At 47.0% G+C, this 14,314-nt stretch overlaps 1 protein-coding gene across 3 annotated transcripts in view; it reads left to right on the top strand.

Annotated features, from left to right (window-relative positions):
• The window catches only part of ttyh1 (tweety family member 1), a 24,196-nt gene that overhangs the window by 2,009 nt on the left and 7,873 nt on the right, over positions 1 to 14,314 (top strand). For all 3 annotated transcript variants that reach the window (XM_037980117.1, XM_017415535.3, XM_017415536.3), the window contains exons 2-12: positions 3,005 to 3,202; positions 4,948 to 5,177; positions 7,074 to 7,185; positions 9,339 to 9,682; positions 11,067 to 11,162; positions 11,244 to 11,316; positions 12,262 to 12,337; positions 12,501 to 12,556; positions 13,778 to 13,870; positions 13,970 to 14,062; positions 14,156 to 14,295. In XM_037980117.1, coding sequence (XP_037836045.1) covers positions 3,068 to 3,202; positions 4,948 to 5,177; positions 7,074 to 7,185; positions 9,339 to 9,682; positions 11,067 to 11,162; positions 11,244 to 11,316; positions 12,262 to 12,337; positions 12,501 to 12,556; positions 13,778 to 13,870; positions 13,970 to 14,062; positions 14,156 to 14,295 — 1,448 coding nt within the window. In that variant the 5' untranslated portion in view covers positions 3,005 to 3,067. The remainder of the gene's footprint in view (positions 1 to 3,004; positions 3,203 to 4,947; positions 5,178 to 7,073; positions 7,186 to 9,338; positions 9,683 to 11,066; positions 11,163 to 11,243; positions 11,317 to 12,261; positions 12,338 to 12,500; positions 12,557 to 13,777; positions 13,871 to 13,969; positions 14,063 to 14,155; positions 14,296 to 14,314) is intronic.

Genomic DNA, 14,314 nt, shown 5'->3' with positions numbered 1-14,314 from the left:
CCCCCCCCCCCGCCTCACGTCCATCTGCTCCTCATTAGGTCGCCTCCAGTCTTAAATTGGAGGAGCGTCTTCGCCTGATCTTTGACCTTTTCACGACGGCTTCGCTGCATTGTCGTGCAAAAAAAAAAAAAGAAAAAGTTGGACACTTTTCCATGGGAATAAATGGGACCAAAGGGGGAATTTGAAACATTAGAGGTCGTCTCTCAGCAGGGATTTTAAATATAGTCGTAGCTTAAAATGTCTTTTAGCAGAATCTTGACTAAACCGATCAGATTTCATCGCTGGGCGGCGCAATTAAAGACGCCACACCCTGAAACCGACATGTCACCTGGACACGTAGGGACGGATGGTTTAGTTCAGAGTGTAAAGAGGTATTTGTTCATTTGTTTGGTTTTTATGTGGATAAAATGACAAGAAATAGTCCAAATAATGATCATTTAACATGTCAACAGTTTTGTTCAGAGTTGTGTGAATGAAATTTGATGTTTTCTGTAGATAAATTTAAACATTTCAATGATTTTTATATATTTTTTCATGTGTGTGTGATTTCTAATGTACTGATATTTTGCTTTTATGTGAACGCAGTGACAAAAACCATGAAAAACGTCATATAAGAAGAGTATTTTTGCTCGTGACTTTAGGAAAGTGTCATCACTCGGAGCCAATTAGGTCGTTAAACTTATTACTTTTATAAGGTAATGTACCTGTGACAAAACAAGATGTTTGTTTTTGTTCAGATATGGTACAGTTAGTTTAAATCGCCACCAATTACCAGTTAATTCCCATTTAAAGTTTCCAATTTGGAATATTTCCCAAAAATGGACAATTTTCCGGAGAGTTTTAGGAAATTTACCACCTCGTTGCAACCCTGGAGTCGGACTTGATGCATCATTTTTCCACCTCTTGTTTTCCTGAGGCTGATCGTCGTCGTGTCTTGTCCTCCCTGACCCACGTCCCTGGTGGCGGTACTCTCAGCGGACGGATTTATTCTCCTGTCACGTTGTCGGATTGTTCCTTTTTCTTTTTTTAGTTGTTTATCGCACCACTTGGAAGGCCTCTCGACCCTCCACAGGTTGATGAATCTCTGGTTGCGCGCCTGAACTCACCTGAACTCACGATCACGTTTGTTTACGCTGCCGTGGCATCCTTCAAGCGGCCTGTTGAGCTTTTAATGAGGGAAATGGTCTGATTTGCGACAGCGGCGCTGCTCGGAACCCGTTAGGGCGAACGGGCTCAGAGCGGCGCTGTCTGTCGACTCGATCCTCGGGGCCTGAATGGCTGAGGCTGTTCCACTGAGGCAAAAATCAAAACTCTTTATCCTTGCGCTGTTTGGACGGCCGTAGAAGCGTGGCGGGGGGAATCAATAGGCACAGAAACACGCCTCAGTGAAGCGGAACAGGGCGCTGATTGAAAGTTTTTATTTACTGAAGGAATCGTTGTTCATAACGAATACTTTAGGCCAGCAGCTGAGAAGGAAGCAGTGATGGTTGATGCAGATCTGTGTCAGGCTGAGATATCAGCACTGAGCTCTGTAACTCTCTCTGTTTCTGTTCGGTCAAATAGTTCCCTCTTGTTTTCAGACGTTTGACCGTTTTAGGGGTCGTTCTGCTCGAACCGGACTTGTTTTTATTCCCACTTTCTCCCCTCCTGACCGGCTTCAGTACAAGACGCTGCAACTCAAACCACCTGGCTTCATTTAGTGGCTTTTATTCCACTTTTGTGCACCATTTCTGCATATATGCTCACGCGAGATCCCTCGAAAGAAAACCCTTCACTGTAGGTTTCTTTTTATAGCAGATCCTCTTGTTTAAACACCTTTTTTATGATTACGATTAGGAACATTTACGCAGAAATGGGAATCCGCGTCAAATAAATCAGATTTATTTGACGTTATATGATATTAACATAAAATAAAACCATTTGAAAACCTTCACTACACGTTTTTTTGTCCATAACAGACAATTCAGCTTAATTTTTCATCTCGAAATAGATCAACTTAATATAAAATATCATTTTCCTTGTGTTTTTGGACATTTATTACAATGCTCTGTTGTTTATCTCAATGCAAAACACCCAGTTCAGAGCTTTTACTTCCAAAGATCTGAACCATCCCTTTTTTTTTAAAAGTGGAGTTCTGTGGAAAGGTTAGAAACAATGAATATCTTACCTGTTTCCTGTTTAATCCTGACTGTATTGATGAGCTAACAGCTAGTCTGAGCGTGGATCGCTCTCGCCTTAAAACGAGTTTAATCTCGTAAATTTCACAGCCGTTTCGTTGAAACGTCGTTTCAGAAAACATCTACGTCACCTTTGGTGTTGCTTCTCACGGTCGTTCTGCTGACGAAATCCTGAAATTCACTGCGAACGCAACAACGGCTGTTCGCGCTCGCAAATAACCAGAGGATTTTATGTGGGGCTTAAAAACTAGCGCTCCTTTTTAGGGATTGCATTTCGCCCGCCGCATTTCACGTCACCGTGTTTGTCGTGTTATCACGACAAATTTAGCCAAATATCTGAGAAAATGACAGATTTTATAGCCGTTTTTGTGATTGCTAAGGTTGTTTAATTGTGGCGGCCATCTTGATATCACAAGATATTTTGCTAACAGACAGATGTAATTACATCATAGCCCACAGAGGGTGATTAATAATATTAATAATATAAACTGACAGCTTGTAGAAAAGCGTTTTTGTGTGAGCTGCTTTGAGGGTTTTTTGAGACGAGGTGTTTTGCTCTTGGACTAGCCTTTAGCTCGTCACTTCAGTCAGAATTCAGCTCTGTTTCCCCAGACTGAGGCTGCTCACAGGGCGCCATCTGCAGCAGGTAAGATGTTAACTGTTCGTAAACTGATGCTTCTCTCGAAGCGGTCCTCCCGGTCCACGCCGACCTCGGCGTTCCCGGAGCTCAGTCGTGTTCTCGGGAGGAACCTTCACCACCTCTCTGCTGTTCTTCCTTCACATCGCCGCTCTTCTAACCCCCCCTTCTCGTGTGTTCCCTCCTGCAGAGTGGAGGAGGGGACCGCTGGCAGTTAAAATAATAAATAAAATAAAGAAGAGGGGGAAAAAAAATGGCTGCCATGACAACGGTGCCCAGCTACGCGCCTTCGATCTGGGTGAGGATGTGTCACGCTCTGCCCCGGCTGGACTTCGGCATGCAGATGAGGGACAACCTCTTCGTCCCCGACAGCTGGGAGTACCAGCAGGTAACGGCCTCCCGACGCTGCACGGTGACCTCAGGTGTCGCGCCGCAACGGCCGCTTCAGCTGCAGGTGTGCAGGGTGTAGTTTACTACAAGGACGAGCCGTTTGTGCCACGCGACCGGAATAATCGCTCCATGAATCCCTGAGTTAATGGCAACCTGCTGAACCATGAGGACGGCATTTACAGGGCGCTAAAACTCTTCCCCGTGTTTATTAATGGACACAGTTATTCGTGTAGGATTGCACTAAATCCTTGCAAGCGCCTCCAGTCTAGTCGGTTTTTTCCTTTACCTCGACAGAGATGGTCTGCATGGCAACGTTGCCGTTTCAGATCCTCTCTCCCAGCTCGCCTCGTCTCACGGCGTGCCCGATTCCGCTGTGCCACCGAGGAGAGGTTGGGCGAGGGAATGGGAGCCACAGTTCATCCTGCAGAACCGAGAGACAAAAGAAACGCTCTCAGAGAAGAGGGGGCGGGGGGGCGATGAGTAATACGGGGACTTTGGCGAGCCGGGCAGAGAGAGGAGAGGGAAGGCAGAGCGCAGTCAGAGCGGCAGTGAATGTATTTAAGTAGGTCACAGATTATTAATAGAGATTCAGCGGCGTGGATGGAAAGAAAGAAAGAGACGGGTGAGAGAGGTGGGGGAGGGAGACTGGGCTATGGGGAGGGGCTTCGGAGAACAGGAGGTGAGACTGGGGGGGGGGGAGTGACAGACGGGCAGATGGATGAGGGCTAACGCCGCAGAAATGCGTCTCGGCGATGTTGACTTCCTGACATGGAGGATGCGGCTCGGTTGTCCTGAAGCTGCGCCGACGTTTCACCGCTTAACGCCCCGGAAAGTCACGGATCGTGAACAATACACTCAAGTTAACAGAGTTAAAAAAAAAGGTTAAAAAAAACCAACAGGACTTCTGGAGTTGAGCTTTTGAAGCTGAGATGTGATATAAGCTGGATTGCTAGCAAATTGTTCTCACTCTCCTAACAATAGAGGCTCATTAGGGTCCTTGTTTGTCTGACTCACTGATGGGCCACACATGAGTGCAGGTGTTGATAGGAGTGAAACTGACTGGGGATCAGCCCTAAAGCTCCATTTTGTGTTTTTGAAAGCTGGAATCTGGTTTCTCTCTGTGGACATAGATGGCTTCCTTCACCCCCCCCTCAAACCATTTGTCTTCTCTGTCCAAAATATGAACATTTTGGTCCTCAAAGGCGTGTCCCTTATCCCTGAGGTGTAGGTGACCTACACCGTTTCACCTACGCCTCAAGGATGAGGGACATCACATCTCAGCTTTAAAAGCTCAACTCCTCGCTCTCTATTTCTGAACTGAGGAAGCTCCTCGGATGAGAAGCGATTAAACGTCTTCAACTACAGAATAGAAGTCCAGTTGGTTTTGTTTTTTACCCTTTTTTTGAATTTACCATGGCCTTGATGACTGAGAATCTACACCAGCATCAAGTTAACAGAGTTCAAATTGTCCGTTCTTCTTATCTTTATCACCGTGTGACGTGTGCACGCATCATGTAGCTGTATTATTGATTTTTCTCTGTTTTTCCTGCCTCTTTGAAGGACATAATGTTTATTCTCACACACTTTTAATCACCCATCTCCTGCTGTTAATGTGGACAGGCCCCTCCTTTGCATTTATAAAAGATGAGATAAAGTTTTTATTTTTCCAACCCTCAGTGACTCCTCCTCTTATCTCACCCACCTCCTCATCCCTTTTTTTAAAAATTTGTTGTTATTTTTCAGACCCTACTGGTTTTGTCCAGCCTCTCGGCCATCGCTCTCATCGTCTCCCTCCTGGTGGTCCTCTCCTTCCTCATACACTACTGCTGCTGCCACCGCGGCGACCGGAGCGAGGGGTCCGAGGAGGAGGAGGAGGACGAAGACGGGAGCACGGGCCACGGTTACGGCGGGAAGAAGGGGCGGGGCATCTGCTGCGTCACGTGGGTGGCGGTGGCTGCCGTCACGCTGTGCTGGTGAGAGGCGGAAGTCGGACGCTCGGCTCTGTCCGCGGGGAGGCTATGAGCAGTAAACATCTTACCTGCTGTAGATGCGACGTAAAGCGTTAAGGCGGATTGAGGATTTTCTGCAAATTAAATGTAACTTTTAGGCCCAAACTGGGACCTGGAAGAAAGTTGCAGAATCATGTCTTTTTTTGTTTGTTTGTTTATTTTTTAAATCACCAGGGGTTTGACTGTTGCTGAAAGCTAACAGCTAACAGCTAACGATCAACTGAAGACATGTTGCAGTTGCACAAAACACGCAATAAAAGACAAAATACTAGTGTAGTAGGCGTCAATTGCTCCCAAATATATCATAATTTCTGATTCTGCTTTAATATTTAACCCTTTTAAATGCATGTGCATTTCAAAAACTGTCTGAGTAAAATAGTTTGAATTAGATTTTTGCAGCCTCATTAATGTTCTGCACTTTTCGAGAATTTATGAAAAGAAAGTTGAAGAAAATTCTATTCCGTTGTTGTCCTTTTCTTCTTACAGCACACAGTTTTAGGTATTAGATTACGTAAAAACGGTAAATACTCGACAGATTTCGAAAGCTCTGCTTCTCCTGGCAAAAGGGCGTAAATTATTTACACACGGGGCGTTTTTTGACCCAATTATTGACACAAACGGACAAGAAGGACGAGGCGTTTTAATAAACAAATCAATTATTATGGTGCTAAAAGGGGTTAAACGCGACTCTACGCTGAGTGAATGTAGATAAAAGCTGACGGTAAAGTTCAGACTGAATGGATGGATGCAGCCACACTGTCTGAGAAGTGAAGCCAATGTGAAATTCCCTTAAAGCCCATTAGCGCTGCAGGTATCGGAGCCTGGCTCTCGTTCAAAACAGTCCTGACTAAATCAGTGAGTCATTCTAGAAACCTCTCTTGAAGTCTTGATTTCTTCTCTTCTCATTAATGAAGCAAAACGAGCTTCTTAAAACCGTGAAAGAGACTCTCCGAAAGGCGTAATTTATCTACGAGAGCCTCAAATTACCAAACGATCGGCCGTGAATCACAGGCTTGTCCATCATGTGGTTCCCCACACCGTCGCGTTAGCTTCCCGTTTCCTGACGCAGCGTTGTGGCGTGATGTCAGCTCAGCCACCAGACTTGCTGATCATGAAGTCATCAGCCCCCACCCCCCACCCCCCCGTGCGCTGTGATTACCGTGCATTACTCCGAAATGCTGCTCGACAGCTCTCGTGTAATGGAGGAGGACGCTGCGGCGATTTGCTTCTGGAGCTGCAGCCGCCTGAGCGCTTTGAGGAAATTAAAGTGCACTTTAATGCTTCGGCGGCGCTCATTATCTTCCATTTCCTGCACTTTCGTATGCATCGAGACCGCGCTGTTATATCACCGCCGCCGTCAGAGCGTCCTCCTATCCAGCCTGATAAAGCGGTCCGTGTCTCCCCCTCATGGACTTCTCCCTCTCTGATGCTCAATATGAAAGCTCGGCCTAAAAATAATAAGAATAATAGAAACGTGGCAGCACTGAAAACGTTTAGTTTCCTCAGATTGAGGCCTCTGGTGGAGTGTGACGTCACAGCGGGTCGTTGTTTGAGCTGCAGAGCGCGCATTCCTCCTCTCCTCTCCCTGCTTTCTAATCTGGGTCACATACTTGGTGGGAGATTTGGGCCGTACCATTCCTGCCGGGTTCGTGGGGGATTTGACAAACATCTGCCCCCCCTCCCTTAATCTGAACAACGAGGGAGAGCGCGGGAAACCCCGTCGCTGCGTTTTAACGCCTGGAAACGTTCATTCGTGTTAAAACGTACGCTCTGAATTAAACATCGCAGTCATTCCTCTGCTCTCTTTCTCTCCCACAGCGTTCTCATGCTTTATTTCTCTCTCTTCTCCCCTCTTTGCAGCGTTGCCATAGGCATCGGTTTCTATGGCAACAGCGAGGCTAATGATGGGATGTATCAGTTGACCTCGTCCCTCCTCACGGCCAATTACACGCTGGCTTCCATCGATCTGCTGGTGAGTGCCGCCTTCGCTGCGGGCGAAATGTCAGACGGCGTGGATGTCTGTCCCCGCCCACCCGCCCATCAACCCCCATCAGAAGCAAACTTCTGTTTCATCGATTTCCCTGTGATTTGGCGGCGGTTTGACGCCACAGGTCCAATAAACCCTGAGTGACGACGAGGGCGAGCATGTAAACCACCTCGGCTCATTCTTTCTTTTTCTGTTAGCAGAGATATTTATCTTGTGTTTTAAACTGGAACAGGTGAATCATTTTTAAACTTTTATTGCAGTAAATAAAATAAAAAAGCCTCAATTAGAAGCTGGATTTAAAATCCTAACGTGACTCAGGTGAATGGAGGCTGTTTTCAGGACTTGGATCATATTTATTAACACAGACTCGCTCTAGAGGTGAGTTTTATTTCCACAAAGGCTTTATTTTCCCGCCAGTCAAGCGATTAATTATGAAACGTCTGATCGCTGCAGTGAATCCTTCTGAGGTTTATGTTCCTGCAATTAGTCCACGTTGTCCTAACGGTCATTTACAGAGAAATATAAAACAAAATTAATTTACTGTTTTATCATTATTACTGACTTAAATGGTTTGTAATATTTATTTAGTACCATCATAAAGTAAAGGTTAATGGTATACTTCTGTTTCACTGTTGAATTTATGGTCTTTTTACTCATTTAAATAAATATATTTTGGACATTTAACCAGAAGAGTGGCAACAAATACTTTTATATAAATGACTGTTTGAATCTATATCGGATTTTTGTGGTTTAGCCTAAATTCAAAAGGCTAAAAGAGCAAATACGGCAGCTTCTGGAGTCTATACTTTTTATATATTTATAGATAAAAATAAATATGGATCAGGAGGTACTTTGGAAGAAATGGGAAACAAAAGAAATGAAAATAAAAACCTACAGCTGAGCAAATATGTAGGAAAAACTGCAGAAAGTTGCAGCAGGTTGCAAACCGAACACGCAGAACAACAAACATCCGTCCATCTTCTAACTCTTATCCGTGGTCGGGTCGCGGAGGGGAAACCCAGACCTCCTTCTCCTCCAGAGACGCTCTCCAGCTCCTCCTGGAGGATCCTGAGGCATTCCCAGACCAGAGAGGAAACATGATCCCTCCAGAGAGTTCTGGGTCTGCCCTGATGTCTCCTCCCAGAAAAACCTCCGAAGGGAGGCGTCCAGGAGGCGTCCTAATCATACGCCTGAACCACCTCAGCTGACTCCTTTCGATGAGGAGGAGCAGCGGCTCTACTCCGAGCTCCTCACCTGATCTCTAAGGCTGAGCCCGGCCGTCCTATGAAGAAAGCTCATCTCGTTCCTTCACTCGTGATCCAAACCTCATGACCAACATGTAGAGCAGGTTTGGGCAATACTGGTCCTCGAGGGCCACTATCCTGCATGTTTTACTTGTTTCTCTGCTCCAACACATCTGATTTGAATCAATGGGTGATTAACAGGCTTCTGCAGAACATGAAGAGGTGATTTAACCTCTGAATCAGGTGTGTTGGAGCAGGGAAACAAGGAAAACATGCAGGATGGTGGCTCTCCAGGACCAGGATTGGAGACCACTGATGTAGAGTATTTAATATTAAACACTGTAAGAAACCAGACGGATGTAATCGGCTGAAAATCAAGCGGCTCGTTTGTGACAAACGATGTGGCCGGATGGGATCCGAAGAAGAGAACCCGGACACCAGCAGGCAGTGGATCCAGAGATCGCCGTTCCACACCCCATAAGGCACGAAGATCCCTGCATGGGTTCTTTAGGACCATCCACGGGAGGATTTGGAGCCGACACGTTGGGCAGAACCTCCAAACTGTGGGGCCTGTTACGGACTCATCAATCGGTTTCCAACCCCTTCAGAAGAGACTGGGTGTTGGTGTCCGGTGAAGCTGTTCCTCACGGATTTCTGCTTGTCATTCCAAAGTTGGAAGTCCAGACTTTCACTTCTAGAAGTTTGCTGCATGCAGGATGTGACCTTTGACCTCTCGGTTGAGTTACAGACGAGCAGTGCCGCACATTAGCAGAGAGAGACGCTCTATATGCAACCACATTAGCCAGCTATGACTCCATGAGAGTTAAGTGCTTTCTTATCTCTGTTTTTATGGTTTCCCTCCCTCCTAACTCCCCTCCCGTCCCTCCTGTCCAGATTTCAGACACAATTACTGGCCTGCAGCTCTCCGTCTCCGGCCCGCTCGCCTCCATGGAGGAGCTGTTTTCCGGCAGCAAGCCCTTCTTGGTGTCGACGCGGAACTGCCGGAGGCTGTCGGAGAACGTGGTCAACCTGCTGTCCTCCATCTCCCTGGCTCGGTCCACCGTGGAGGCGGGGCTGCTGGGCAACGACAGCGGCGGCGTCAGCGGGGCGTCCATCACGCCGCTGACGCCCGTCCCGCCCTCTGTGGCTCCGACCGTGGTGCCTGCCAGCAACCTGCTGCCCAACCCCTTCTCTCCCGGCTGGGCGGCCAACACGCTGATGGTCAACGAGGACTACAGGTGAGGCTTCAGTCGCCAAAAACCAAAAAGACATTTCTATTTCTTTACACCTTAATGACAAAGAGGAGACGTATGGATGCAGTTAGAGAGGACATGGAGGTAGTTGGAGCGAGGACAGAGGACGCAGAGGATGGAGTTAGATGGAGGAGGACTAGCGGGAACACGAGACATATAATTATGCTGTGGAAAAGTGATTTAGTCATGATCCCAGGAAACAAAACACTCCTAAAACGAAAGGATAGTTGTTTTTATTGGCCTGTTTATTTGTTTTATCTCATGAAATACAGCGTGGATTTCAATCAAGCTCTTAAAAAGCAGTGATTGGACGCACGTCGACTTCGATTCAAGATGAGCCCCCGCAGCCAGTCCACCTTAAACACAAAAATGTCATCCTTACAGATACCGAGCTCCAAAGGTTAATCAGTTGTCGAGGTTACACCCAGTGACTATTTCCTGGAAGTTTTATTAAAACCCGTCCAGTCGGTCATGAGATATTTTGCTAACAGACAGATAAGAGTCTACTCCAAATAGTTGATGGTAAAATAAAACAAACAGATAATAAACAATCTGTTAGCGCTCTAAATACGTGTCGTGGATCGATCTCAGCTACTACCTCACCGAATTTCAGGTCGATATCAGTAAAGTTGACTCAGTTACAGGTATGTTTGTGTTTTTTTTTAGAGTCAGCTGGCTGTGGCGGCCATCTTGAATCAGAATGAAACCACGCGTTAATGAGACGTAGACGTACATCCACTGATCACTTTCTGAGAGTTTAATCAAAATCCGCCCAGTGGTTCATGAGAGATTTTGCTAACAGACACATGAACACACAGATAAAAATGTTTATTTTTCTGCCTTTTGCCTTTTTGGAGGTGGGTGGATAAAAACAGACTTTTTTTTAGGACAGGTTCGCAATGGTTTGGTTGTGTGATTATTTAACAAAAAACAAGACAATGTGTTTATTTTTTTTTCTTTTCTTTTTTATGGAAATGTATTTTTACAATTTTTACGACGGCGTATCAGCGCCGTTGTAGATAGAAAAAAAACAACAACTGAGGAGTAAACTTCCACAAAAAAAACCCCTCAGATATTCTGAAATTAATCTCAAATATTCCAGGAAAAACTTGGAAAATTCTGAGTTTGAAAAGTTGAAAATATGCAAGAAAAAAAAAAACTCGGAAATTCTGAGATTAATCTTGCAAATTTTCAACTTTTCAAACTCAGAAATTTCCGAGTTTTTTCCTAGAAACTTTGAGATTAATCTCAGAATTTCTCAGTTTTTTTTTTTTTTTCTCCTCCTGTGTTTATCCCGTCTAAAATGGCGCTGACACGACGCCGTAGAACCCACAGCTAACGGGACGGATGGCGTGTTTGTGTTTCACAGGTGGCTGTCGTACGTCTTGTTGCTGCTGCTCGACCTCATCGTGTGTCTGTTCATCCTGCTGGGGCTGGCCAAGCAGGCCCGCTGGCTGCTCATCCTGTGAGTGGAACCGTGAGGCGCTGGTTTTTTAAGTTTTGTTTTTGGCTCATGGCTGTTTGTCCCTCCTTCCCTCCCTCGCAGGATGACCGTGCTGGCCTGGCTGTGTCTCTTCCTGAGCTGGGGCTCCCTGGGTTTGGAGACGGCCACCGTGGCGGTGAGTAGACCCAGGAAAAGAACAATAAACCGCGGCGACCCCCTGGTGGGACGCCAGTGTGCGTGCGTGATTTCTGCGCCCGTCGTGCCGAACTGTGAAGAGAGCTGCCGCCTTGTGGGGAACGCCGCAGTCATGGCGGAGGACCAAGAAGGCAGGAAACTGGGTCACAGATTAAAGATTCAATGAGCGCGTTTGTTGCGCCGCGCTTCCACGCAACGCTGCAAGTTTGTGGGTGTCTGGCCGGGAGACAAAAAGAAAGACTTGAGCCTAACGTGCAACGATGGAGGACTCGGAACGCGTTTGACATTTGTGGTGCAGAAAGAGCTCGTTTGTGTCGGCGGTTTTGATGTGCGGTGCGTGGTCCGTCTCTTTGAACGAGGGGACGGATGTCTCTTTGATAACTGTGAAGAGGGTGTTTAATTTTTTTTTTATTTTTTTCCCCTCCCTTTCCGTGTAAGAGTTTCTGTGTCATGTGGGGCCAGCGGGAGATGTCCCACGGCCTGTGCGTCCACACAGAGCCGCTCTGTCCTCGGTTATTGACGGGGGAAACAATGGGCCGGCTGTGAGCCTGCCTGTTCACTCTGTGCCGTCCGGGGTCGTTGCTCTTCCACTCAGACTCTCTCGCTCTCTCTCTCTGTGTGTGTGTGGCTCGTACGCCCTCTCCTGATGGGGAAAAAGATCTCAAACTGAGAGGAGCATCTTTAAAAAAAAAACAGATCCAGGTTTGATGAAAGATGAGGAGAGCGAGGTTAAAGGAAGGGGTGAAGTCTGACGGCGTGGACAAGCGACCATTCGGTTTCCGGTCGCTGTCAAACATCTGCATCGGGGGGGGGGGACGTGTCAATGTATTGCTAATTTATTTATCTGCCCCATCATCCCTCTCCTTCTGTATGCCTCGTCGTCCTCGCTGTGTTTTTAACGCTTCCTGTCACTCCTCGTCTCCAGGCTCTCAGCGACTTCTGCTCGGATCCAAACTCCTTCGTCCTGAACTCCACGCAGTTCAACATGGGGACCAGCTCAGGTACGGCAGCAGCTTTTATTATGTTTTTTATCTATTTTATTCCACCAGCAGCTCATTCTGGATCCTGGATCCTCCCCCCCTCAGCGTGCTTTTGTCCCTTTCGTTTTGTGAGCGCTGATCTTTTGTTTTCTGTTCTTTGTTTGTTTTCGTGCTGAACATTCAGATGTGTTGGATTATTACCTGACCTGCGGCAGACGCATGAACAGTCCGTTCCAGCAGGTAACGTGTCACTTTGTTCACTCGCCGGCAACATTGGGAGGTGGGGGGGTGCTTCTGAAGGGCAGGGAGAGGATGACGCTGCCTGTCCTGTCCCCCCACCGAGTCGTTCCCAAAGTAGTTTCGGAACAATAACAAAGCTAACTTATGTGTTGAAGGTGACTCTCAGCTACAAACACGCTGTAAAATAAATGACTGTTAAAGTGGCGGCCATCTTAAATCGGGATATCATCGCCTGCCTTTCGTTCCAGCGAGCAGTGATGATGAATAATCAGACCCTCCAGGATTTCGCAATGTTGCGATCTCAACTATTAACGCAAAATCAAGCAACTTTTTGCAACTTTGCCCAAAACACCGCAACTTTCCCGCAACTTTAACCCAATATTTATTGTTTCTAAAGTGATTTGCCACCGTTTCTGCGGTCTAGTCTCTTCTTTGTGGTTTTGTGTAGAGTGGAATACAAAATAACCCCAAATAACTCACGAAGAAGACACATTACGTCACATCCTGTTAACAATCAGATTGCCGGGAGCATGCAGGAGCAGCGACCGAAGCGAAAATGTGCGCTAATGCTTCACATTTGCCCACAAAGATTTCAGCAAAGGACCGCGCAAAACACCGCAGTGAAGTTAGTTTTAAGTTGGATGCTGGATATTCGCGCTCCGCAGAGTTAGCGGCGTCTAGCTCACGGCTGACCCGAAACAGGAACGCTCTGCGGAGGGCGAATATCCAACATCCAACTTAAAACTTAACTTCACTGCGGTCGCAAACCAGTTTCCTCCCCAGCTGCAGGAGAGTGGGGGGGGGGGGGCTGTTTTGCACGTCCTGCAGTGTAATCATGGAACATAAACGCATCGACAAACACTTTGTGTCTGCAAAACATGTGAGGAGAGCTGCAGACAAGGGACAATCCAGAAATGGTCATGAATGTCAGTTTANGAAGCTATCAAAGTTCTCAAATAAAGCACCTTTTGAGAATGTCAATGTTTGTTGGCAATTATCTTACAAAACTAGTAAGTATTTTTTGTTTATATATTAAAAGGTATAGTTTTTTATTGATTTTAGTAAAATAAAATTGCAACTTTTAGGAAAATGCCCCGTAAAATCAGGCATTTTAGCCCACAACAATCACAAAAAATGCCCCTCGAAATCCTGGAGGGACTGAATAATAACGCAAACCGACGGGTCCGAACGGCGTTGACTTGTTCGTTTTCCTGCTTTCAGCTGCTGACCCAGTCGCAGAGGGCTCTCTCCAACATCCACTCGCACCTCTCCAGCCTGGACAGAAACGCCCTCCCGCAGTTTCCCAAAGCTGAGGTACGGAGTCGCTCACCCTCCCTTCTTTTTCCCCTGAAAAGCCTCGTTAGGCGTTTTCTGACGTTCAGCGGGGCTTTTTTTTTTTTTTTTCGTGTGCAGAAATCCCTCAGGGAGGTGCAGCAGATTCTCAACTCCACGGAGGGGAACTTCCATCAGCTGGTGGCGCTGCTCAACTGCCGCGGCCTCAATAAGGTAGAAAACGGCGGTGGCGGCTCGTTTCCAAGGTGCTCTTCTGAGATTCGGCCCCGGGGGTTTATTCCTGTCGCTCCGCTGCTGTCGTTTCAGGACTACATCGACTCGCTGAAAGGCCTGTGCTACGACGGGATGGAGGGCTTGCTCTACCTCTCCCTGTACTCCTTCCTCTCGGCGTTGGCCTTCACCGCCATCCTCTGCGCTCTGCCGGGAGCCTGGAGGAGCTTCCCCAGGTGAGACCGGCGGGGGGGG

This window comes from Kryptolebias marmoratus, linkage group LG16 (assembly GCF_001649575.2).
Source record: "Kryptolebias marmoratus isolate JLee-2015 linkage group LG16, ASM164957v2, whole genome shotgun sequence".
NCBI classification, from domain to species: Eukaryota; Metazoa; Chordata; class Actinopteri; order Cyprinodontiformes; family Rivulidae; genus Kryptolebias; species Kryptolebias marmoratus.
The sequence above is the reverse complement of the archived record's forward strand: the minus strand, read 5'-3'. Positions and strand labels throughout refer to the sequence as shown.